This window comes from Carassius gibelio, chromosome A2 (assembly GCF_023724105.1).
Source record: "Carassius gibelio isolate Cgi1373 ecotype wild population from Czech Republic chromosome A2, carGib1.2-hapl.c, whole genome shotgun sequence".
In the NCBI taxonomy this organism is placed as follows: domain Eukaryota; kingdom Metazoa; phylum Chordata; class Actinopteri; order Cypriniformes; family Cyprinidae; genus Carassius; species Carassius gibelio.
Window position 1 is genome coordinate 25,391,789 of NC_068372.1, and position 26,426 is coordinate 25,418,214.

Below are 26,426 nucleotides of genomic sequence, written 5' to 3' on the forward strand. Positions count from 1 at the left end.
CTTTATTTCCTGTGGAAGGAGGAAGGGAGAGGCTTGCTATCGCAAACTCGTCTCACAGTCCATCGACCACAGATACAAACACATTAACCATCTGGTCAGAGGACAAGACAGGACAGGCCGGGACGAGGAACGGCGAGCTGGACTACCTGCCCTCATTTAGCCATTTATCTGTCCCGTTGTTGGTTGCAAGGGAATCGCGTGTTTTCAGTGGGTTTTTTTCTTCGTTTTTTTTTAAACCAGCTGTTGATTCAAAGTAGCCACGAAACAAAGACTCCACAGACACGGACGAGAAACTGTACTGTTGATCCGAGCATTGCAGGAGGTTTATTCCATTGCAAATGCAATTTTAAAATAAATAAAATAACGCATGGTAGTTTGCTAAATAGTCGCGGACACTTGTTAAGGTAAGGAACGTCAAAATATCACTTTTTTTGTTTAAACAAACCTTAGTGCCAGCACCGTTTGTCAAATGCATTATATCTAAGAGTAAGCCAGGGGGTTTGAGCTTTAGGGTTTGATCTGGAGAGTCATCTTGGGGTAAGAACTTCGGGAAGGGATGTCCCATCCATTGCACTTCAAAGGACAGACGTGGATCTGCCCCAGAACTGATTCGCAGATCATATGCGAATAGTGTTCCTTCAGGCTATGTCTTTCCCAGACGTCTGTTGTTTTGGATCTGTGTGTCGTGTGTGTCCCCAACGTCTTTTGCAAGTCAACTAACTTAGTTAACTGCTTTAGTCCTGGTAGAAAAGGTCCGAGGGGGGCTGTTGGGGTTGAAAAATGCTTTTTTTTTTTTTTGGTAGTCGCTTGTGTAAATATGATTCCCTAGAAGTCTAAATGATATGGCCTTTTTCTCACGATCCTGTTTCTGACATTAGACCACCATTGACTTTATATGAACTGATATGAACACACTTAAAGGATCATATTGTGAACTTTTGCATTGTTACTGCAACAGTGCTAAATATGACTGCATTATATGCTTGGAGGCATTGTGCCCGTGATTTGAGATGCGTTAGGAGAAATTGAAAATGGCTTTAGACATGAACAGCGCTGTGAAGTGCTTTCGGCCCAATTTTACAAAGAAATATCCCGCCGCGAAACGGCATTAAACTCTCATATCGAAAATGATATTCAGGTCACGTAATCGTGTGGAAGAATTTTGTATATTTGCCGGATGTCTTAAAGCTGCATTAGTACATTTTTCCTCATTTAAAGGTTTCCGACATAAAAAAAAATTGAAATATATTTTAAAGGTACACTAAGTCATATCAGTAGCCTAGAGCGGGTCGCCTCATCTGGCCATCATCACGTGACCAGCTGAATATTATCTTTGTTGGACTCTTTTGCTCATTAATTAATCTTAGCTGACTGAAAATAGCACATTCCTGCAATATCAAAAAGTTAAATAAATAAAATATTTAGGGTACTTTACATGTATGTGATTTAAGGTTCAGACTGGTGTATTCTGTCTCCTATTCTGACAGAACCCACCCTTATAGAAACATGGTAACCACAATCTTTGCTATTGTTACTACAACTGTTGCTGCTGCTGCAAAAAATGGGAACTTGGTGTCAGCCTCCACAAAAAGAAAAAAATTCAAAGCTTGGTTCACTTTAAATGAAGGTCCATATTGATTATGGGTTAGCAGTAACAGTAACTGTGGTAGCTGTTATTTTGGTTGAAAGTTGAAATATCAGGGAAAATAGTTTTTTATTATATTTTTTTTGATTATTATTTTTTAATAATTATAATGTAATAAGTAAAAGATTATTGAGACAGTCAGTTGAATAATTACAACTTTTTCTTTTTTTGCATTTTCTAATAATTCAATAACCAGAGTCAATTATTCTGCTTATACTGTGGTTACCACAGCTCAAATATTGTTCTATGTATTTAAAGTAGTGCTGTCAAAATTAGCGCGTTAACGCATTCGATTAATTTGAAATATTTAACGCGTTAAAAAAAAATAACGCAATTAACGCGGTTGCAGTTTTTTTTATTTCCAGTTGTGGCCTATGTGTGTTCAACGTGCAAAGAAATATGGATAAGACCAAGGAAGGACTTTTAGACGGAAAGTTTCAGTATAAAACTCTGCCGGATTACTCTTCAGTCACAAGAAACATTACTCTTCATTTAGTCTGCCACAAGAAACAGCAACATTAAAATCATGAACTCAAATGTCATTGTTTAAAAAAAAACAAAAAAAACAATGACTGTAACAGTGCGTAAATCAGACCTTTCTGTAACGCTAACGTTAATAAGCTTAAACGAAAATAACGAAATAATTGTGTAGCGGAGTATTTTTTGTACACAGTGCCGCGAACTGTCAATAACTCCTGTGCGCGTGCATCACTGTCCTCCTCGCAGCTGCAGCAACTTGCGCTCTCTCTCTTCATCAAGCTTTAAAACAAAAAGGGGACAAAAAGATCATATTGTCTTTGTGCATAGGCTATAGATTAATTAGATAAATGAATATCTAAATTTGTGCCTTGCCGTCTACGGTATTTTTTTAGAACTTAGAAAAAAGATGCTGCAGCCAATGAACAGCCAGCGGGGGCTGCAGGACGACTCAACCTCCGCAGACAGTTTTTAATGTTTATCAGACAATAAATACTCAAGATTTTGCTTTAGTATAACTCACAACGAGTTTCACACACCTTCTCCGGCCACGTTGAGTTGTTGACACTTAACAGTGGGAAAAGCGACACATGCGCTATTCACTAGTATAACTTAAGGGTGAATGGGTAATGTAGTTTCTGCTCTGGGTGGGATGAATTAGGAAGATTGCATTGTGAAGGGCGCTCTGAAAATCGGCAGTGCAGGTAAAAGATTAAAACCTCTATTAAAACAGATATCCAAATGAGCGTACCGGTACGCTAAAAGCACGTTCTGGGCACATGGAGAGGTGGCGGTACGCTCAAGAGCTATATTTGGAAGTGGCAGTACTGAGTACCGGTGTGTACCGGCCCACTTAAAGCACTGGCAATGACTATACTTTGGAATTTTTTTTCAGTCCACTTAGAATTCAACATGGAAATCATATGTTTTTTATTGGCATTGATTGTTTTGAAATTCAAATGGTACTTACATGCCTGTGTTTTTATTTCTGTAATAAATATGGCTTTCAAGCCAACAGTTAATTTGGAGGATATTGATGGTTTATTGCAGGTATGTTGTTTACATGAGAAAATCTGTGTTACAAGTTAAACAAAAATTCCAATAAACAATCATATTTTGAATTTAAATAGTTTCTTTGTCTTGAGTTTACATTAATTATTTACATTTTACATTTACATATCCAAAAAGTTTCAGTCTTTTAATTGCGATTAATTAGTTAATTTTTTTTAATCGATTGACAGCACTAATTTAAAGACATTCATCAGGTTTTTGTCCTTTAATTACTTAATTTCTTATGCATCTCATCTAACTCCTCCGTTGCTAATTCCAAAACGTCATTTAGACCCTAGCAATGGAGGCTTGAACCGTTGATAGCAGACTAATGCAGTTATGAGAAAGCGGGTGTGAATTATACGAAGTCTGTTTATCTCTCAACAGTGATTGGCAGCAGAGTTAGCATCTCTACTAATATTGAAAATGTAAGTTTATCTGTTTCAAGAACAGCACCATTATTACCTCTCTTTTGAGAAACGTATTTTAGCTTTGAAGTTATTGAGCTATTTTATTGATAAAATTGTCACAGCAGAGCTTACAACACTTTACTGTGCACAAGTATGTTTCCGTGTGTAAGTGTGTGTGCTTGTAAGGTAGAGAGTGGGAGAAGTACAGTATGTGCTTTCCGTACATAATAAAACGTAACTGTGGCACAAAAACAGTAATAATTAGTCATTTCTTCCTATTTCCTATATAAGGACTTTTGAAATTACCAACTCTATGAAAAGATTTGAGAAAATTCTTATCACAAATCACTAGAGCATTTTTCACTTTCTTTTTTTTTGGACCGAGTGGATTTTAACTGTTTACTGTGGTATAAAAAGAGCCAGAGGTGGTAGACCGTGGCTTCTCCTGTGTTCTTGTGTGTGATGTTGTGCATGTGTGTGCACGTTTGTGTCTGAGTAATGCTCCATTATAAACAGCATAGTCTTTTACCACAAAAGATAAGAAAGAGGTTGGATCTGAACATGTAAAGGCAACAGGATAAAGAGTCTGTGTTCAAATCATACAACTTTAATGACTCTGTGATGCAGATTGAAGAGGATTCATTGTGATGAGTGATGCATGGACAGACTAAAATGTATTCATAATACAGAATGAAATATCAGAGTTTCATCAGGACTTTATTGTAGGTGTTCAGGGTCTGCCATTATGCCATGGTGTCGTGTAACCTGCTGTTGTGAATATGTATGACTGATAAAAGTCAGTGTGGGTGTTAAAGGTGTGTGAGAGATGGAGTCAGAATGAGCTGCTTGTTTGATTCTAATATTAACGCTGCGGCCCAGACTGCCCTTTGACTCACTTCCTGTCCTCATTTCTGGTGTGACACATTTACAATGAGCTGAGATTGGGGCAGGGCTTTGAAAAAAAAAAAAATGGTCATCATCGAGCTGCAACAACTAATCGATTATTCTCGATAATGAAAATTATTATCACATAAAATTACAGCACTGAATAATGCATATCTATAGATATGCAAATATTGGTGGAAACCGAATGAGCTCCTGCAGGAAAAGTATGTGATCCAACCTGCCCAAAATATGAGGAATCTTTATTTTACGCTTCAAGCTGATGCATTAGTGTAATGGATTGCCTGTCAGGCACATTTACAGATACGTGTGTGCGTCCTCGGTGCAAAAATGAGACTAACTGTGATCAAAGTGCTCACAATGTGTCTTCCTGCAAAACTACTGTGATTTTATTCATCTTTTATCTTTATTGTTGTAAATTTTGATCTAGAGATATAAACTATATTCACTATATAGCCTAGTGATTAACAAATGTATATAAGGTTTTTAACCAATTTTGTAAGGGTTCTGCCACTGCTGCTCTTAACTAACAGTATTGGTAATAACCAAAACAATTTTTGTAGCTATCTGTATTGGTTAGACCTCCATTATATGTAAGCTTTTTAGTAACGGTAGTAAGCTATTTTTAATGCCATGATATAATTATTGCTGTTATCTGTGAAAGAAAGACAACAAAAAATTGTCAAGTGCTATAAAAGTGTTTTTTTATTCAGATACCCGATTATTCAAAAAGTAAATAATGCCAGCAAGCATGTGAGCTGAGATGAAAGGCAAAGGAGGCCATTTTTGTTATTATGTGAATACATACTATTTAGTCCAAAAATTACAATAACCTTTTTAGATTTTTTTTTTTTGGACCGATTCCTCAACCATTTCTGTTTTGTCTTATGACAGGTGGTCTAATAAATTGTTAAGCACTGTATGTTTTCATAGCATTCAGTTGGCACATTGATGCTCAGTGAGTAGAAGCTTAATGCAGGGGGTTTGGGTTTAGGACAAAATAATTTCTATTGCATGCCGTTATGTCTGGCTGCTCCAATTGTTAATACTGCAATTTTTATTTTTTTTTGCTTAAGGGCAAATCAATGTCTTGCTTCTAGTACTTAAAAAAACAAAAACAAAAGCCAGGTCTTCTTAAAACTGATTCTGTACCTTCAATGCAATGAAGTCTGAGTCTCTTTTGGAGGTGGATATTCCCTACTCAGTGTCTGTCGGTCATCCTCTGTCGGTAAATAAGCTCCATCACTTAGCAGTGTGTGTGTGATGGAGGGGGGTTGGCAGGGTAAGGCAGTTTAATTACAGAAATGGCCGTCCTGCTGTAGGGGGGTTAATGGTCACTCTGTGGTATGTTTGTCTTGACAGTTACTTTAATCAGCAGGTTGTGGATAACTGAGAAAAGCCATTTAAGAATTAATGTGTAAAAGAAACCTTAAAGCAAAGACACCGAATTGAAGCTCCGGCTGTAAGAGAGGCATATAGGTTTTACACATCTTTATGTGCTTGTATTAGTGGTGCTTGCAGTCTGTATTGAAACAGATGCAATTGAAAGACTTTTATTAGCTGGTTCTTTTTGGTGAATCAAAAACATGCAGCATGACCAGTATAGAATTAAGATTCATTCAAACCAAGCACTATAACTATAAAGATAACCATAAAGATATAGTAAAAAAAAAAAAAAAGAATAGCAGAGTCCACACCACAGCTATAATGATAAAGGCACAGAGAAACGATATCGTTTGAATCATTTTCAGAACAATTTTTTTTCCAGGTGATGAATGATATAAACATTGACACCCATCCTGCTGTGACGAGCACGAGAATGTAAAGCGGCAGACTCACATGCACTTAGAATAAACAGACGATATCGTTCGCTTGTGTGGATGCTAATATCGTTATCTTTATAGCTATTGTTCTTGGTGTGAACGGGGCTTTAGGCCAAGTTTACACAATGGTGTAGTCAAAAACGGAAAAGGTTTTCCGTTGTGTATACACAGCAACTTTTTGAAAACAATTTATGATTATACACATACACGAAAATGGACAAAAGTGCTGTATTATGTTTGCCAGGCCAGTAGTTGGCGCCGTCACCTTGTTAGTAAACAGTACCTGTAGGGAAGTGATGATTATATGTTGTCCACTGTTGTAGCAAACTCTTGAGCATCAACAACAGTACCATATACTCCGCCATTGTTGTGTATGTTTGCCTTAAAAGTAGACATGTACTCCGCGTGCCTACATAGCTAACATATACTATGCGCGCATAACGTCACCATTTTCATTTTCATTTTTTTGGGTGTTTACACGGAAACGATAACTGCGCCATTTTCAAAAACTTGAACTTTGAAACACGTTTTCAGTCCCCAAAATTCCACTGATGTGTAAACGGAACAATCAAAATGCTTAAAAAGTTTCCCGTTTTTGGCTGTAAACATTGTTGTGTAAACCTCCCCTTATTCCTGAATGAATTATTCTTTTAATGAATAATTCAAAAAGAGATTTGAGTGAGTTACTGGTTTGAATCTGACAAATCTGAACTGTGCTGTTACTAAATGAGTTTCAGTATGGACACAACTGAAAGTGATACTTAAGTTAAAGGTAGATATTTTATGTATTATATAGGTATTTTGAACTATCGATCAGTTTTTGACCGTGCTATTGACATGAATGACACCTCACTTACAATTTTTTTGTTTTTCACTTTTATTTTTCCAAGAACTCAAAAAGATTGAATTGATTTGCACACATAATTTTATCTTCTCAGAACATTTCCAAGAAAATGTGACGCCCGAAGGCAGAGAACTGGTAGAGCTGTGATTAATCTGTTTAATGTGGGCAGGACTTTGGAACAGTAACAATCAAAGAAGCTCCAGGCAGATGAAGGAGTGTTCTCACACACACATATTTGTATATAGAGACTCCAGGGCTGCATTTTCAAGGCCTTGACACAACACAGCCTTGGGGAAAGCAGACAAGGCAGAACTGAGAAGCTTTCTGTCTCTCCTACACACCATACTCTCTCTGAAGATAGTGTAACACAGAACGGCTGAGAATGAAACGGCAGACTGTAGAGCCAGCTGTCTCGTAGCTTACCCTTCCTCTGTGTCAGTGAGAATTGTAAATGTGAAACTGTCAAATAATTGACCAGTGAGGTCACTCTGAGGAGCAAATATCTGAAACTTCATTGACTATGATGTCACTGGTTTGAGATGCAAAGGGTTCCAAGAATTTCTGCAAATGACTGTAAACATCTTTCAAAGACAATGTTCTTTGAATACTTCAGTTCATCAACAATTTTTTTTTTAAGGAATCTAATTATTTTATTCAGAAAGGATGCGTTAAATTCATTAAACGACAGTAAATAAATTTAGAATTCGTTTTGAAATAAATGCTGTTGTTTTAAAATCTTTGTTCATCAAAGATTCCCGAAATCTTTGTTTCAAAAAAATATTAAGCAGCCTTCTGTTGTCAACAGTGATGATGATGATGATAATAATAAGAATTATTTTTATTTGGCAGCAAATCAGGATAGTAGAATAATATTTGAAGGATCATTACAGAAATAACTTTTGAGCAGTAGTGTAAATTCAACCTAATAAGTTGGTGTGAAGATGTCTTTTACCACAATCAGTGAGTCGTCAGTGTTCTGATCTGAAACTGCACAGCTGGCTTTGAGATTATTACATCATTTATATTTACCACGCAGAGATGTATAGTAACGAAGTAGAACTACTTCGCTACTGTACTTAAGTACTAAAAGGCGGTATCTGTACTTCACTGGAGTATTATTTTTTTCTCCTACTTCCACTTTTACTTCGGTACATATTTTCGCTGAGTTTAATACTTTTACTCCGATATTTTTTTTTATGTGCTGCATCGTTACTCGTTACAATTATAATAATGTTACGAATCATTCCATTACAAACCACTGCCAGAACTGTAGATTCAGAAGCTGGCACATCATTGAGCGAATCAAGCGATTAAGAAGACTGCGCGTGCTGACTGAACTGCTGTGAAGAGAGAGATGAACACCGAGCCGAGCCAGATAATGACTCGTTCACGAGTCAAGAACCAGTTGCATCGGTTTTCGGATGACCAGTAACGTTAGTTCTTTCTGACAGTTCGATTCAATAAACCAGTTGAAGAAAACAGTTCACCGATTCTTTTGCGCTCGATGCAATGGCGTCATTGGCGTTGACTGCACCTGGGCTCATAACATTAACACAGAATCAGTTCAGAATCAATCACCAAAAGAATCAGTTCGTTTCAGACGCTCTGTGTGTCGGTTTGCTTCACGCTAAATCACACATGCGCAGTATCATCAGCTCATCAGTTCACGAATCGGACGCGTCTGACAGAAACGGTTCTTGACTCGTGAACGAGTCATTATCTGGCTCGGCTCGGTGTTCATCTTCAGTTCTCTCTTCACAGCAGTTCAGTCAGTGTACTGTTTGAGTCAATGAATTACTCCGGGAAATTGGTTTGTTTTAACTCAGAGGGAGTGTCAGACACATTAAACAAGTTAAGCTTAATTCATCTGTGGATTAATGCGTATTAGAGACGCGAACTGTTTAAAACGATTCAGTTGGATTTGGTGGACTGTTTCAAAAAGATCCGGTTACATCGAATGATTCGTTCGCGAACCGGATATCACAAACAGCTTTGTTTTTAACTGTCTTACAACAGACACGGAAGAGAAGACAATGCTGAATAAAGTCGTAGTTTTTGCTATTTTTGGACCAAAATGTATTTTCGATGCTTTAAAAAATTCTAAATGACCCTCTGAGGTCTTATGAGTTTGAAACAACATGAGGGTAAGTTATTAATGACATCATTTTGCAAATTGGGCTAACTAACCCTAGTAACCGTTTTTTTGTTTACAAGAAGTTACAGTCAAAGGAATTGTGATTGTCCTTTAGGTTAATAATTTGAAATAGTAAAAACAATATGTTCAAACTTTTGACTACTTTCTTTAATAGCTACATAACACAATACTTCTACTTTTACTTTCAGTACTTGAGTAGTACATTTTAAAATAGACTACTTGCAATACTTAAGTACAAAAAATGTTGAATACTTTAGTACTTCTACTTAAGTGTGGTGCTTAAAGAGCACTTCTACTTCTACTCAAGTCACTTTTTTGATAGAGCACTTGTACTTTTACTCAAGTATGGTTCTCTAGTACTTTATACATCTCTGTTACCACGTGTGTGTGTGTCTGTATAGAAAGAAAATAAATCTATTAGGATGTGTTTTGTGCTGCATCGGTTCTCTTTTTATCTCTCTGTTTTAGTTTCAATGCTAATATAGTGGGCTTTAGAGAAATACATTTTTTAGTCCTAAAAACATGAAAAAAATTACAATTTTTGAGTGCTGCTGTGTGACGCACATGAATACCTCACACTTAAGGGGGCACTCCGATTGATTGGCTACCGATCAATTACTATCGGCTGATAATCGCTTTGGGAAGTTTGGTCACCGGTCTCTATAAAGGTCAATCTAAAGCTGACAACGTACCTACAGTGAGAGGTTTGGCATGACATTGGCAGATACTGCTTCCTGTTATCGGTGAACAGCTACAAAAATCCTGATTGGATCATCCATACTTAATTTTCTTTAAACAAGTTGCTAAAAAGGACTGTAACTATGAAACCGCGTGAGTTTGCATGATTTTTTTAATGAATCTAACAACTATTGTAGTCCTTTTATAGCAGCTTGCTTGCAACCTATGTTTTTAAACTTGCGTTAGCAACTTTGTTTTTTGGATAACTGAACAGCTCTATTACTACAACAAAAACATTATTACCAAAGAAGTGAAACATAAGGTAAAATGGTTAATAAAAAAAAAAATAGCAAAAGTGCCAATTATGTCAATAAATAAAATAACAAATAAGGCAATAAGGAATAAATTACATGCACTGAAAGAAAAAAGGTGGAAAAAATTAAAACGAAGGTGCTGGTTATTTTCTTGCCATAATCATTATGGACATTGCCTTCAACCCTAAAACACAATGCAATATGAAATTCTAAATACAAGTTAAATGCTATAAATCAATATGGAAAGTTCATTTGTACAGTATTGTTCAAAATAATAGCAGTACAATGTGACTAACCAGAATAATCAAGGTTTTTAGTATATTTTTTATTGCTACGTGGCAAACAAGTTACCAGTAGGTTCAGTAGATTGTCAGAAAACAAACAAGACCCAGCATTCATGATATGCACGCTCTTAAGGCTGTGCAATTGGGCAATTAGTTGAAAGGGGTGTGTTCAAAAAAATAGCAGTGTCTACCTTTGACTGTACAAACTCAAAACTATTTTGTACAAACATTTTTTTTTCTGGGATTTAGCAATCCTGTGAATCACTAAACTAATATTTAGTTGTATGACCACAGTTTTTTAAAACTGCTTGACATCTGTGTGGCATGGAGTCAACCAACTTGTGGCACCTCTCAGCTGTTATTCCACTCCATGATTCTTTAACAACATTCCACAATTCATTCACATTTCTTGGTTTTGCTTCAGAAACAGCATTTTTGATATCACCCCACAAGTTCTCAATTGGATTAAGGTCTGGAGATTGGGCTGGCCACTCCATAACATTAATTTTGTTGGTTTGGAACCAAGACTTTGCCCGTTTACTAGTGTGTTTTGGGTCATTGTCTTGTTGAAACAACCATTTCAAGGGCATGTCCTCTTCAGCATAGGGCAACATGACCTCTTCAAGTATTTTAACATATGCAAACTGATCCATGATCCCTGGTATGCGATAAATAGGCCCAACACCATAGTAGGAGAAACATGCCCATATCATGATGCTTGCACCTCCATGCTTCACTGTCTTCACTGTGTACTGTGGCTTGAATTCAGAGTTTGGGGGTCGTCTCACAAACTGCCTGTGGCCCTTGGACCCAAAAAGAACAATTTTACTCTCATCAGTCCACAAAATGTTCCTCCATTTCTCTTTAGGCCAGTTGATGTGTTCTTTGGCAAATTGTAACCTCTTCTGCACATGCCTTTTCTTTAACAGAGGGACTTTGCGGGGGATTCTTGAAAATAGATTAGCTTCACACAGACGTCTTCTAACTGTCACAGTACTTACAGGTAACTCCAGACTGTCTTTGATCATCCTGGAGGTGATCATTGGCTGAGCCTTTGCCATTCTGGTTATTCTTCTATCCATTTTGATGGTTGTCTTCCGTTTTCTTCCACGTCTCTCTGGTTTTGCTCTCCATTTTAAGGCATTGGAGATCATTTTAGCTGAACAGCCTATCATTTTTTGCACCTCTTTATAGGTTTTCCCCTCTCTAATCAACTTTTTAATCAAAGTACGCTGTTCTTCTGAACAATGTCTTGAACGACCCATTTTCCTCAGCTTTCAAATGCATGTTCAACAAGTGTTGGCTTCATCCTTAAATAGGGGCCACCTGATTCACACCTGTTTCTTCACAAAATTGATGTCCTCAGTGATTGAATGCCACACTGCTATTTTTTTGAACACACCCCTTTCAACTAATTCAACTAATTGCCCAATTGCACAGCCTTAAGAGCGTGCATATCATGAATGCTGGGTCTCATTTGTTTTCTGAGAATCTACTGAACCTACTGGTAACTTGTTTGCCACGTAGCAATAAAAAAATATACGAAAAACCTTGATTATTCTGGTTAGTCACATTGTACTGCTATTATTTTGAACAATACTGTATGTCAAATGGGGCATTTTTTTAAATTAGAGTGAAGTTGTAAATTTATAGAGGCATCAAAAGGATAAATAAAGAAAAAATTGAGTAAATATGCCATGACAAATCACACACCGTTCTTCATGTTGTCTCTTTTACGGCACACACATCTGTTGTCGAAATGAACGGCACCAGTGAAAGCAGCATTATAGTTTGCTTATCTTCAAGTGTTCACAGGTCTGAGGTTTGTGTGTGTGTGTGTGTGTGTGCGCGTGTGTGTGTGTGTGTGTGTAGATAGAGTAACGGTTGAGTCTACTGCAGTTCACCCACCCATCCAGTCTCTACAGCACACATGCCTGCCTGTGTTTTGAAGAAAGAAATATTAGTTTGTGTTGATACAATTCATGTCACATGTATCTTCTGCTTCAGAACAGCGAGAGTTTTGCTGGATTTGCCCCTGCTGATTGTGCATTTCTCATGCTAGATTGTGAAAAAGTAGCTTGTCTGTGATTGAAGTGTTTTTTATTTTTTGGATGCTAAGTAACAGCATTGTGTGTTAGTGCAAACACTGTTGTTCCTAAGAAGGCCAAATCTGCTGTGTTTGGCACTGATGTCTGTACTCTAGATAAAAGGAATACCTCCTCTTTGTTTCATCAGTGAGGTTGTTCCATAGGAAGAACAGATTCATCGTCTTACCATTGTTCACCAAAAATGGGAGTAGAGTCTCTCTCTTTTTCTGGATGTCTGTTCGTACTTGTCTGACTTGCACAAAGTAGAACGCTCTGCGTGTCTCTATGCTGACTATCGTAATAATAAATAGGCTTTGACTTGATCTGTAATGTTTGACAGTATGTTGTTGTGAGTTTTAACCCCAGGTTACTGCAGTGGGACTGTACAGTGACTTTAAATGAAGACAAGTAATCTGTGTGTGCAGTTCTGTTCAAACCGTTAGAAAGTTTTACTGTGACCATGCATTTGTGCTAGGAGAAACAGGAAGTGACCTTGCAACACTCTGCCTACACATTGAGAAGTCATAAACACATACGGTACATGTACACGCCCTTTCCTCTGTGTTGCAGTGTTTTTTACTGATATTGGTTTAGTCAAAAATGCTTCATATTTAATTAAATGAGAAAGTATGATTATTATAAATAACATAACAAATGGCAACAATAACAAGAGAGAAGACCAGTCAGAAGAAGAATGAAAGGTTTTGAGTTGACCCCTTTTATTGTGTTTTCAGATGGATGTGAAGCTGCTCCTGTTTTCACTTCTTCTTGGACTCAGTAGGGCACAACAAGGTAAGAACTTCAGATTTGGAAAGCATCAGATATATAGTTGGGTTCAAAAGTCTGGGGCCACTAGTGAAAATGCTTCTGTTGTGAATATATTTTATATTGCACAATTTTAAAATATTTTAAATTATAAGAAAAAAAAACTGTCATGGCGATTTTCTGTCAAAAAAGTGGGTGTGGGAACCCTGCAGGTTTGTGTGGGCTAAAGGGGAAAAATAACATTATTTGGTGTAATGCAATGTATTTGTTGTTTAAGTTTTTTTTTACACATTGTACATTATTGTTTCTCCTCTATGCGCTGCTTTTCTGAGTATTGTAGTTGTATTAGTTATCAGTATTTCTGAAATGCGTACATTTTGAGCAGGAAGTTATAGTTCTCAAGGATGCTTGATCCTTCTAGATACTGAATATTTTCGGCTGAAAGCATGATTTAAACAAGTAAGCTACTACAATACTTAACAATTCACATGCAATTGCTCTCTCAATCATGCATTCAAACAAATCTTATCTTACAGTGTTACTTCTTCATCTTTATCTGATTTTGAATGAGCAAAAATCTGTAGAAGAAATGCATCGGTCCGTATGTAAAATAAACTGACAAAAACATTTCATCACAAACTATTTTTGTAACGGAAAAAAACTGAAGTTATACCTTTTAATGCTGACATGTATTATTTGTCACGTGGTAAGAAAAAAAGTTTGCACATTAGTGTTCCAATGAGCGGGAAATGTTGAACCTGGAGCGGAGTGATTATTAAATGCTGGGAGCAGGAAGGGGAAATTGCTGATGCTCCACTCCGCTCACATAAACTGGTCCACAACATGGCGCTGGTGGCAACAGCGAGAATAAAAGTTATGTCACCTTTCTTTGCGTGAACATTTGGACGGCGTTATGCAAATATTCACACACAGTAACATGGGACCATTTTAGAATGAGCCGTTTTAGGTAGGAGTGGTTGACTCTTAACTTTTATAAAGAATATCTCTTTGGATTTGAGACTTTAGTCTTTGCAACTTCACAGATCTTCTTTATGCACCAAGAGCTTGTAACACTCAAAAGAAAAATTGAAACCGCATCATATGACCCCTTTAAAGGAAGGGTAAGTGATTTTGGGGAGGCTAGCTTTGAAAGAATAAGATCCCACCCTCCCTGCAAATCACTCTCCAAAGCCTCACCTCCTCCAAAACACATTAACATGCACAGGTAGACCAGAGGCTTACCAGTGACACGAAGAGATTACCTCATGTCTTATTCACCGGTGGGAAAATGCTATAGTAAAAAGCACATAATATTACAATAGTAACGCTGTCCATTCTCGACTTGGTCTGCAATAGCGTAACGTAACGTGCTGATGATTTATCATGTCTGCGAGAACACAGTTGCACAGATCTATGCAAATTCACACATATTGATGTACATGATATATCGAACTTGATGTATCACGCTCATCTAGTCCGTGTTAACTGCTAAATCGCCATCACCTGCTTCAAATGGAGTGGGATTAGAGCCATAGATCACTGACAAGCTACACAATATCACGTTCATTATCGCAGATGCATCCCCTTTCGATAATGAACGTGACAGTGTGTAGCTTTTCAGTGATCTACTGCTCTGTCTAAAAATACTTTTTAACCAAATCTCCTACACTGTTTTGAATGCAGTCTTTGATTTTGCCCTCACCTCATGTTAACAAAGTATTATTTTGTTTTCTTCTTAAATCTATGCAGAATATCTTTGCCCCCCCACACACACACACTCAGTATTTCCACTCAGAATACACACCAGGCCAGAGCCTTAAAAAAAAAAAAAAATCCCTGCAATACTGGCCAGATCATCTGTTAGAGATTTTCAGCGCATTTCATTCCAGGAATATCTCAGATATGACAGCAGTGCGAAATCTACGAAAAAGAAAAATCTCATAGCACAGCATCATCTTCTAGGAATGTCCCCCAGTCCTGTGTGCTTTATTCTGAATGTGCTGGCCTCATAGTTTGCATTAAGTCTTTAGAGAAGGCAGTAAGTATGCCATTATTAATACCGTTCACATAACCTGCGTATGGCCACTCTCTCATGAGAGAGAATCATATTGTGTATGGCTGCCCATGGTGTTAGTTATTAAATGCTCTTTGATTTGGATTTCCTGTTAATGGTGGGAGGAAATTGAGAATGATGGATGTTTTTGTTGTGTGTGTGTGTGTGTGTGTGCAGATGGTAACGAGTGCACCAAGGCCTCAGCCCAGTCCTGTGGAGAATGCATTCAGGCCGGAGAAAAGTGTGGCTGGTGTATAGACAAGGTGAGTTCAGACAAAACCATTAAAGATTAAAATGGCCGTGCATTTAGTAGAAAAAGGTAAAGAGGAAACCATTTCCTGTAAACAGATTTTTTTGTTTATCCAAGTCTTTAGAGGATATCCTATGATTCTGCAAACAATTCTCGCTCCAAAAAACTTGTTTTTGGGAGAGAGAAATATCCATTGAAATATCCACCTCCTGTCCCACCTTTATTCGCCTGTAGTTTATTATTACTAGGGCTGCACAATTAATAGAATGCAATAAAGCCGTATTTGTCATGCTCATTTTGTTAGTAATCAGCAGTAAATCATCATCACCTGCTTTCAGATGGAGCAGCATTTACTACAAAGAGCTTTAGTTCACTGACAAGTTTCGCAAAAAAATCATAGATGATTTTATTGCACAATTATGAAATCGAAGAAATCATTTGCGATAATGACAGCAGTTTGCGTAGCTTCTCTGTGAACTATGGCTCTGTGTAGTAAATATTGTTCCACCCGAGAGCACATGAAATTACCACATTTACGAACATGTTTTTAACGTCATTCAAATGACAATTCATAACAATTCCTTCTGTGAGGTGTTGTGACTTACACAGAATAAGGATATTTCTACATTTTTCATAGTATTCTAAGCGGAGATAACGCCACTGCATTATAAATATACTTTATTTTAATATAAAATAAGAACTCCGATAAACCATATATTGTCGTAGTCATGTGTTTACTACTCGCATTGAATCAATAAAAGCAGTTATATCTTCTGTTTATTCAGCTGAAGCGAAATAAACATTTCCCGAAATAAACACCATCGCAAGTGCGCCCTCTGGCCTTCGGATGGAGTTTTACTGCTGATCACAGAACCGTGCTTCTCTGAAAGATACGGATGATAATCCCAGCTTCTGTCGTTTTCGATTCTATTTCAGTTAATCGTGCAGCCCTGATTGTTACAGACAGTTTCTTGAGTCATTTTAATGGAACTTGAGCACATCATCCCCCTCAGTGTATATGAGTCACCGTCCTGTGTGATCATGTCTGTTCCTGCCATGTGGAGCAGACTGTGGCAGGACCGAAAACAGCAATCTTAGACTACATTACAGAAAGAAGGAAGTGGACTATCACTTAACTTCATGTAATGCAGGGCGGGGGGCTTGAGCTCTGTTGGGAACTGCCCCTTCTTAATTATTTCAACAGGCACTCATCCTGACTAGCCCAACACACCAACATCAGTTTGAGCTTGGGGTGGGACTTTTCTTAGTATGTGTGAGTCCAACAAACCGTGGTGTTTTCACGCCACACATCATGTTCTAACTCAGTGAAAAATACATCGCTGAGACAAGACAGAGCATGTGAACCAATCATCTCTTCCTCTTTACTAGTTATAACATGAAATAATCATAAATGAGCATTAGAAAGTATGTTGTTTCAACCATGGAAAGACGTCAATACACACCTCGTTTCAAGTCAAGTCCACCAGCTGTAATCTACTCTCTTGTCTGGTTTGTTTGTTGGGCAATATGGTGATGTGAAAGATTCACATTTCGAACTCCCGGCGAAGGGTCAGTTGAATATCCCTGCCATAGAGATACCATAGTTGTAGTGTTATTGAATTATCGAGATATTCATCAATCGGGATATTGTCTCAAAAGAACACAATTCTCTATATATGTCCCTTAAAACCGCTTCATCTTTTGTAATATTAAATATTACTGATGCTGTGCTCTAACTGGTGCTATTTTTTAGGGGGTGAAAATAAACTTCATAAACTCTTTCTGCAGGACTTTCTGAAACAGGGTGAGCAGAAGTCCACACGCTGTGATGAGATTGAAGCTCTGATTAAGAAGGGCTGCTCTGAAGCCAACATACAAAATCCTCGGGGGACTGTTAGTGTCAACAAGAACAAACCTTTATCCGACCGCACAAAGGATGGAGTAAAACTGAAGCCGGACGAGATCACCCAGATTCAACCACAGAAACTCACCCTAGACCTCAGATCAGGTTCTGCTCACTTCCTCCTCAATTCCAGGAATTATTATTAAAAGATTTAGGTCATCATGTAATAAAGTCGAATGTCATGTGAAGTAATGCTCTCCTTCTAGGAATAATCAGCTCACTCACTCCCCTTTAGTCTAATCACATGCTCTCTCATTTCAACCCAGGTGAAGCTCAGAAGTTTAATCTGACATTCAAGAGGGCTGAGGATTATCCTATAGATCTCTACTACCTGATGGACCTCAGCTACTCAATGAAAGATGATTTAGAGAACGTCAAAAACCTGGGAACCGCCCTTATGAGTGAAATGCAAAAGATCACATCAGACTTCAGGATTGGTAAGGAACCTTAAGGAGGATCCGCGCTGGATTTGTCTTCATTTGTATTGCAGTTCATAACGCCTTTTCTTGCATTCTTTGTCAATGTTTCCAGGCTTTGGCTCCTTTGTGGAGAAAACTGTCATGCCGTACATCAGCACAACACCAGCCAAACTGCTAAACCCCTGCTCATCAGACCAGAACTGCACCAGCCCGTTCAGCTATAAAAATGTGCTGAGTTTGACTTCAGAAGGATATCAGTTTAATGAGCTTGTTAGCAAGCAGCAGATCTCGGGAAACCTGGACTCACCAGAGGGAGGGTTCGATGCCATCATGCAAGTGGCTGTCTGTGCGGTTCGTTATTTTGATATATACTTGTATATATATTAGTGGTTGCACTGACTAATCGACTTCAATGGCCTGCCATGACGCTTTAAGCTTGACTAGTCGCCGGTCCTATAGAGAGCACAACATAATAAATCTTTGAAAGACTTCTACATTTACACTCCACATTTCCAAACAGTTAAAAGGACAAATAAATGTATACTCCGAAAGGTCCACAAGCCATGTGTGATTCTATTACTGGACGCTCGAAATTGAACGGGAGAACACGCATTCTAAACAGCTTATTGTACAGGTAAATTAATTGCATCATGAATGCATTCATATAAATGTAATCTTTACTGTGCTACTTTATCTATATATGATGAAGAAAGAGCAGACATCTGTGAGAAATCGAATGAACCAAAGGCAAAAGAACTGTTAAAAAATAGCTGTTATAGGAGCAATAACTATGTGGGCAGCGCATGTCATATAGCTGTTTTCTACAGCTCCAAGCTAAGCTGTAGTAATAATGATGTCATCATCAACTAGTCGACTTCGACTTTCATCACATAAAAGTCGACTTTAAAGAGTACATAATATACACCGTTTCACCTAATCTCATGTTAATCTTGAGTACCTATAGAGTAGTACTGCATCCTTCATATCTCCAAAAGGTCTTTAGTTTTATCATATTTATAAAAGAAAATACAGCTTTCCGATTCTTTCCAGAAAAAGCCGAGCTCCTGGAGGCGTACCGTGAGCGGAGCTATAATACTGATGTTTCGTGTTGTTTCCATTAACATATATTCACCTATGTGCTGATTTTCAACAAAAGACCGAAATCTGATGCAATTGTACTTACATGAATGGGGTCTTTTATCACAGGGACGGCTCCATGTTTTAATAGCCAACGATGTGCAAATCCAGCGTCAACTTGGGCTTTAATTATAAAACATTCGTCACTTAAATGACCAGAACACACAAACGCACTTGATACACTCCATTTCTGCCCCGGAAAAACAAACTGCATCCACTGTTCGTGTAACGCTGGGTTCTTTGGGAAGCTGAACACGGTAAACTTTACCTCACATCCAAAAACGCACTTATTTGGAGGCATTCTCGAACAAATCCTATGCAGCGTTGCCGATGATATTGATGTGCCCGGTCTTGCTCTCCTCTGGTCAATGTGTGTGCGCGGGCATGCTTTTCCGAGAGAAACGCTCATATAAGGAGTTCCATCATCGTCTACGTCATTAGATCCACAATCGGAAAAAAAACAGCCGAAACTTGTACCAACTTTTTTAGTTGTATTGATTTGTAACCAATTGTCCAGTGTCTACTAAGTAGATGTGGCCATGTAACCAAACTAAAGTGACATGACCTCTAACCCTGCTGACTTAAAACTGAAATTTATGTTCCTTTTGTACCTCAGAATCAGATCGGCTGGAGGAATGTTACCCGTCTGCTTGTGTTTTCCACGGACGCTGGATTCCACTTCGCTGGAGACGGAAAACTGGGTGGCATCGTGCTTCCTAATGATGGGAAATGCCATCTGCAAGATAACATGTACACCATGAGCCATTACTATGTAAGTGTGTGTAACTGCATAAAGTCAGTACTGCATAAAGTATACATGTCAAGGGGTCTAATTTATTTCCATCCCTTCTAGGACTATCCTTCGATTGCACACCTTGTTCAAAAATTAAGTGAAAACAACATTCAGACCATTTTTGCAGTAACTGAAGAGTTCCATCCAGTTTACCAGGTAATAAAGCAGCTATCTTTTGTCTCCACATCAATAGGCAAGTCTGATGCTGTTACACTACTGGAAATAAAATACTGCATGGGGGAAAAAAAACCCTGTTTTTATATTTGTCTTCAGGAGCTGAAAAACCTCATTCCAAAGTCAGCTGTGGGAACGCTATCCTCGGACTCGGGCAATGTGATAAACCTGATTATTGATGCATATAAAGTGAGTAGATCTCAGTAACTCATGGATTAAAGTCTCTAAAAAGTTTTTTTTTTTTTTGCTTTATCTTAGATTAGATGTTATTAGAAAAATAACGTAAATAATATAGATACATATACACATAAACATACAACATACATTAATTCAAATTAAGAAAAAGGGAAACACCAGATGAGCATAATTATACACTAAATAAATAACTAATAAAATGAAATAGGAAAAAACGTTTAGAAAAAGTTTTGGCTTTTATTTGGAACCTAATTTTTTTAAGGAGAAGGAGCTGCTGACTTCCAGTTCATAAGAATAAGATTATGGCAAAATACCAAACTATCTATTGGTAAAGGAAATTAACAGAAGACTTTCCTCCAGAAATCTGACAGTTTTGATCTAGACCAGAAAGAATGCAATAACGTAGCCCTTTCAAAGATGTATGAAGGTCTAATATATCATCAAGAACATTTTTATTTGGCAAAAAGGGGAAGTTAGAAAACTGCTTACGAATAAAGTTCCGTATCTGAACGTATCTAAATAAACGGGAGCTCTGTAGGTTTATTTTTTCTTGAAGTTGTGTTAAGGTTGCAAAACTGTTTCTCATACATTTATTTATTTATGGGGCTAAAAATACCAAAACTGACAAATTTTTCAAAAAGGCTTCATATAAACATAAGCATATACTGCACGCTTACGATAATTATGGAGAGCAGAGGCTAAAAGTCATTGAATAGTTTTCTTGTTCTTGACCAAGAAAAATATGTGGAAATATGACAATGCAGTTTGGGGTAAAAACAGTAATAGTTGTTAAAGATAATTTAAAATCTTGAGTTCCAATTTTAAAAAGTAATTTTTTTTTACTTTTTTAAATAACTGTTTTCTATTTAATATATTTTAACGTAATTTATTGCTGTGTTATTATCAGTAAAGAGTTGAAAACATAATATTTTGTGGAAATCATGATTTTTTTTTTTATATTTGATGAATGTAAAATTCATTTGAAGTAGAAATCTTTTGTAAATTATAAATGCATTAACTGACACTTTTAATCAGTTGAAAGCATCCATGCCGAACAAAAGTTTTTCCCAAAAAAAATTTTTCATAAACTCTTAAATAACCCTTTCCTAAATCTCTTTCTCAGTCTCTGTCCTCTGAGATCATTCTGGAGAACAATAGGCTCCCTGAAGGTGTGTCCATCTCCTACGTCTCCCACTGCAAGAATGGAGTGAGCCAAGAAGGAGAAAATGGACGAAAGTGCTCCAACATCTCCATTGGAGATCAGGTGAGAATAATATCCTCCTTATGGAGCATCTATGACAGTTTCATCAGATATTCACTACTTTCCACTGGGTACAGTTTCCTAAAACAACATGAGTAAAAATCCAAAGACTGCTAGTCTAATCAAAGCTCTTGATTCTTGTCACAGGTGATGTTTGAAGTATCGATCACGGCTAAAGGCTGTCCATCTAATGACAAACCAGAGACTATAAAGATCAAGCCGCAGGGCTTCACGGAGGAGGTGGAGATCGTCCTCAACTTCATCTGCGAATGTGCGTGTCATAAAGGGGGAATCCCGAACAGTTCGGAGTGTAGCGGCGGCAACGGTACCCTGGAGTGTGGAGCATGCAGGTTAGTTAATATTATTCAAACATTGTATACAAGACCAAATCAAGACCTCCACCTGGCAGTAATATTATCTGTGTCTGCTTGCGTTCAGGTGCAATGAGGGACGTATCGGCAGACTTTGTGAATGTAGTAAAGACGAGGTCAGAACAGATGATCTGGACGCGAACTGCCGCATGGATAACGGGACGGACATCTGCAGCAACAATGGGGACTGCGTTTGTGGAACATGTGAGTGCAAGAAAAGAGACAACCCTGAGGAGAGATACAGCGGGAAGTTCTGCGAGTGTGACAACTTCAGCTGTGACCGCTCCAACAACAAGCTCTGCGGAGGTACGAAGATGCTGAACCGTGACACTGAAATAACACGCCAGTCTGATCTTCACATACTGTATGTGGAGGAACAGTACATGATTACACAGATGAGAAGTTACAAACTTTCTATACTTTCCAGGTCATGGTCGTTGTGAATGCCGAAAGTGTATGTGTGACGCTAACTACACGGGCAGTGCGTGCGACTGCTCTCTGGACACCTCCACCTGTCTGGCCAGTAACAAACAGATCTGTAACGGTCGGGGCACCTGCGACTGCGGCCAGTGCAAATGTACCGACTTAAAGTTTCAGGGTCCAACTTGTGAAATCTGCCCAACCTGCCCCGGAGTCTGTACTGAACACAAGTGAGTTATTTACAGGAACGGCTGGCTTGTTACACTCAGCTAGTGGCACGAAATATATTCGCCTGTGTCTTTCCTTACAGGGATTGCGTCCAGTGCCGAGCATTTGGTACTGGTGAAAAGAAAGACACGTGTAACGAACAATGTAACAACTTCATTCTTGTAAAGAAGAAGAAGAAGGAAGAACTTCCTCAGCCCAACGACCAGCCATACATCAATCACTGCAAAGAGCGCGATGCTAATGACTGTTGGTTTTTCTTCACCTACGCTACTAAGAACGACAGCACCATTGAGGTCCATGTGGTAGAGGAACTTGGTAAGTGGAGGATGAAAAAAAAAAAAAAAAAAGTACCAGTAGGTCTGGAGTTATAATTTTTTGTTGAAACTTTATTTCTCTTGTTTCTGTTAATGCATCGTGCCTGTGTTCACAGAGTGTCCCTCTGGCCCTGACATCATCCCCATCGTAGCGGGTGTGGTCGCAGGAATCGTTCTGATTGGTTTAGCACTTCTGCTCATCTGGAAGCTGCTCATGATTATTCATGACCGCAGAGAGTTCGCCAAGTTCGAGAAGGAGAAGATGAATGCCAGATGGGACACGGTTAGTTTCTTTTATTTACGTTACATGTTACGTTACATTACAATTATCTGTTTTAAGTTATTCAGTCATGCCTTTATGTAGCCACTTCAGTTGCCTAGAGAAAACTGTCAAAGTTATTAAACGCAAATAAGATCTACATGAAACGAATATGTAATATTTCCCAATATATATGTATATATACAGGTGCTTCTCAATGAATTAGAATGTCGTGGAAAAGTTCATTTATTTCAGTAATCCTACTCAAATTGTGAAACTCGTGTATTAAATAAATTCAATGCACACAGACTGAAGTAGTATAAGTGGTTCTTTTAATTGTGATGATTTAGCAAAACATATTTCAGATTTAACAAAACAGTGAACTGTAACTTATGTTATATATACATATAGAATTATTTTTTTTACATTTCTGTAAAGCACAGGTCAGTTAGTTGTAATGTTGGGTGGGGTGTGGGGGTGTGGACTCTCTAGCACCTGTCTGTCTTTATTTAAGTTCTGTTTTTCTCACTTCTGTCTTGCTCTCTTCAAACCTTTTCTTCTTGTCCTATCAAAAGAACCCAATATACAAGAGCCCTATTAATAAATTATAATAAGGGCGTCACACTCTGAGTCTGTACTATTCTTTGCTGCTTACATATGTTTTTTTTCCTCTCTGTCTGTCTATTTATCTGTATCACTTTAACAGCAATTAAATGAACAACTTCTATATTGTCCTTTGTACTTATATACTCTAGTACACTTATTATTAGGGCATGACTTTTAGGTCATTTACTCACCTACATGTCGTTCCATACCTGTATGAATTATGATCTGTGAAACACAGAACCTCAGAACAGAACTCCATTTTTTATGAACTCTTGGTCCTTATAGGAATAGTTCACCTAAGAATGAAAATGTAGAAGATGTAGATGTAGAAGTTTGTTTCATCATCAGATCCGATTTGGAGAAATTTGCAGTTTTTTGCAGAAATTTGAATGGGTGCCATCAGAATGAGAGCTGAAAAGCTGATAAAAATATCACAATTATCCACACCACTCCAGTCCATCACGTAACATCCTGTGAAGTGAAAAGCTGCGTGTTCGTAAGAAACCAATCCATCATTAAGAATTCTTTAATTTTAGCAGTGAAAAAAGTTCTCATTTAAATCAGGAGAGAAATATGCACAGCCAAAGCAGTGTTTACAAGCAAAAAGAGTCCAAAACTATTCTAAACAAATATGTTGGTTGATTTTGAAGTGAGGGGACATTAGGGGATGGACTCTCATTCTGATGGCACCCGTTCATTGCACATTTCTCCAAATCTGTTCTGATGAAGCAAATGATAAACTACTAAATACCTCTGTTCTAATGAAGAGACAAACTCATATCAAACAGATCTCATGATCTGAGGATGAGTACATTTTCATTTCTGGATGAGCTATTTATTTAAAGAGTGCAATTAATATTACAGAAATATTGCCTTTTGTATTGCTTGCTGGTTTTTGTATTCATTTCTTAAAATTGTTTGTTTGTTTGTTTGTTTACTGCATTTGCTGTGAAGCATCCTAACCTGCCAATTGTGTAGTTCTGTTAAAAGTTGATCTAATTATCCTGTCCTCATGTTGATCTCCAGGGCGAGAACCCCATTTACAAGAGTGCTGTGACAACGGTGGTCAACCCCAAATATGAGGGCAAGTAATGGACGAACGTGTCAATCTTCCAGCAACACTGAATGCAGAGCAGTTCAAGAGGAATGGAAGAGTTGAACTTCACTCAGTTTATTTTCTTTTTGTGTTTTTTAAATCACCTTTTGGCAGTGCATTTGATCGATTAACCTGTGTTGCTATGCATTGTTTTGGAACTGTACAGTATGTAAAAACTTGAGTTTTTACTTTATGCAATCTGAGACAAAATCATTTCAGTGTTCAGTTTAGATTTTTAGCCACAGATCTGCCTTGTTTTTCTGAATGTTACAACTGATCTTGAGTTAGATGACGGGTTTTGTAGGTAAGATGTGGTCAAGTATGCATTAAGGATGTTATACAGAAAGACTAGGCACAATTATTTGAGTCAGTTTGTGTCTTCTGACGGAAGAGGAAACTTTCTGAACCTGTGGATGGAGTGTCCTGTCACTGGTGTAGTAGGTAGCTGCAGCCGACCACTGCTGTTTGCACACATGGTGCTTTTCATCTAGATGCTTAAGTCGTCTGCAGAAATCCGGATGATTTGAGACCATATTATAATTTTTAAGTCTGTGTGACTTTGTATTGGTGTGCTCACTTTGCCTTTCTTTGGTCTGTGAGACAGGTGGCTTAGTGACCTTCTATAGTGCACATTAATGAGTTGAAACAATCTAAAATGGACAGGTTTAATATCTTTTTAATTGCATCAAAAAAAAAATTGTGAATTAATGTGTCAAGTGTTTGATTTAAATGCCATTGACTTGATAACATCTGAGTTTGAATGCTGTTCGAGAGAGATTTTCAACATTGTCTGTGCATGGAACAATCAACTTTTTATTATGATTATAATGTGGAGAAATATGAAAAGATCTTCAGGTTTTAGGTTTGTTTAAAGAATGAGGAAATGAAAACTCAGGTCCTGATTTTCTCTCTATAACTGATGCCAAATCTTTGTCTACAGTGCATGATCTATTTTCCAGATGTGAACTTCACTTTTATTTTGTTTTATTTGTCCCTTTGTAACATTGTTCATAAATCAGAATAACTTCTCATATTATTTTTAGTAAAGACCAGTGTTAAAGAAAGATTACTTCTCTCTCTCTCTCTAAAGCTTTGAAAAGCTTAATCATGTTACATACACACTTTGCATTTTAAAGTCATTTTTGCATCATGCTCATTGTCTTTTGTTTCTAGGAGTTATTTATTTAAAAAAAAATAAACAACCCAAAACACTGGACTGCATTGATATCGGTGTCTGTTTGTGAGTCTGCGTGCATTATAATCGAATGTGAGGTCTGTATATTGTATATATATTTCAGTAACTATGTGAATCCTTGCACCAAAAAAGCTGTTTGTGTTAAGGCTGTTTAAAATGGATCACTAGCTTGAAACTCATATTACACAGTGTACACTATAAACTATACACTGCCTACGGTTTACTTAAACTTAAATCTGTAGACTTTATTCAATAAAGGTTTTTAGTTGATTTGTATCCCGTCTATGTTTTCTGTGAATATCATATATGCTGTATAC

General features: G+C 37.6%; 1 protein-coding gene across 4 annotated transcripts; it reads left to right on the top strand.

The window, feature by feature from the left end:
- LOC127934554 (integrin beta-1-A-like) lies at positions 1 to 26,130 on the top strand. 4 transcript variants are annotated; one of them, XM_052532034.1, is made up of 17 exons: positions 7 to 404; positions 3,560 to 3,600; positions 13,405 to 13,462; positions 15,666 to 15,751; positions 17,527 to 17,746; positions 17,908 to 18,078; positions 18,173 to 18,411; positions 19,814 to 19,969; positions 20,051 to 20,146; positions 20,264 to 20,353; positions 21,483 to 21,623; positions 21,768 to 21,970; positions 22,059 to 22,297; positions 22,419 to 22,641; positions 22,722 to 22,954; positions 23,070 to 23,236; positions 24,845 to 26,130. In XM_052532034.1, exons 3-17 carry the CDS (start codon positions 13,405 to 13,407, stop codon positions 24,908 to 24,910), a joined length of 2,388 nt encoding a protein of 795 aa, XP_052387994.1. In that variant the 5' UTR covers positions 7 to 404; positions 3,560 to 3,600; the 3' UTR covers positions 24,911 to 26,130. The 4 variants fall into 4 exon arrangements, with proteins under 4 accessions (XP_052387986.1, XP_052387994.1, XP_052387977.1 ...); XM_052532017.1 differs by having other exon boundaries at positions 7 to 207; XM_052532026.1 differs by lacking the exon at positions 3,560 to 3,600 and having other exon boundaries at positions 1 to 404.
- The last annotated feature ends 296 nt before the right edge of the window (positions 26,131 to 26,426 follow it).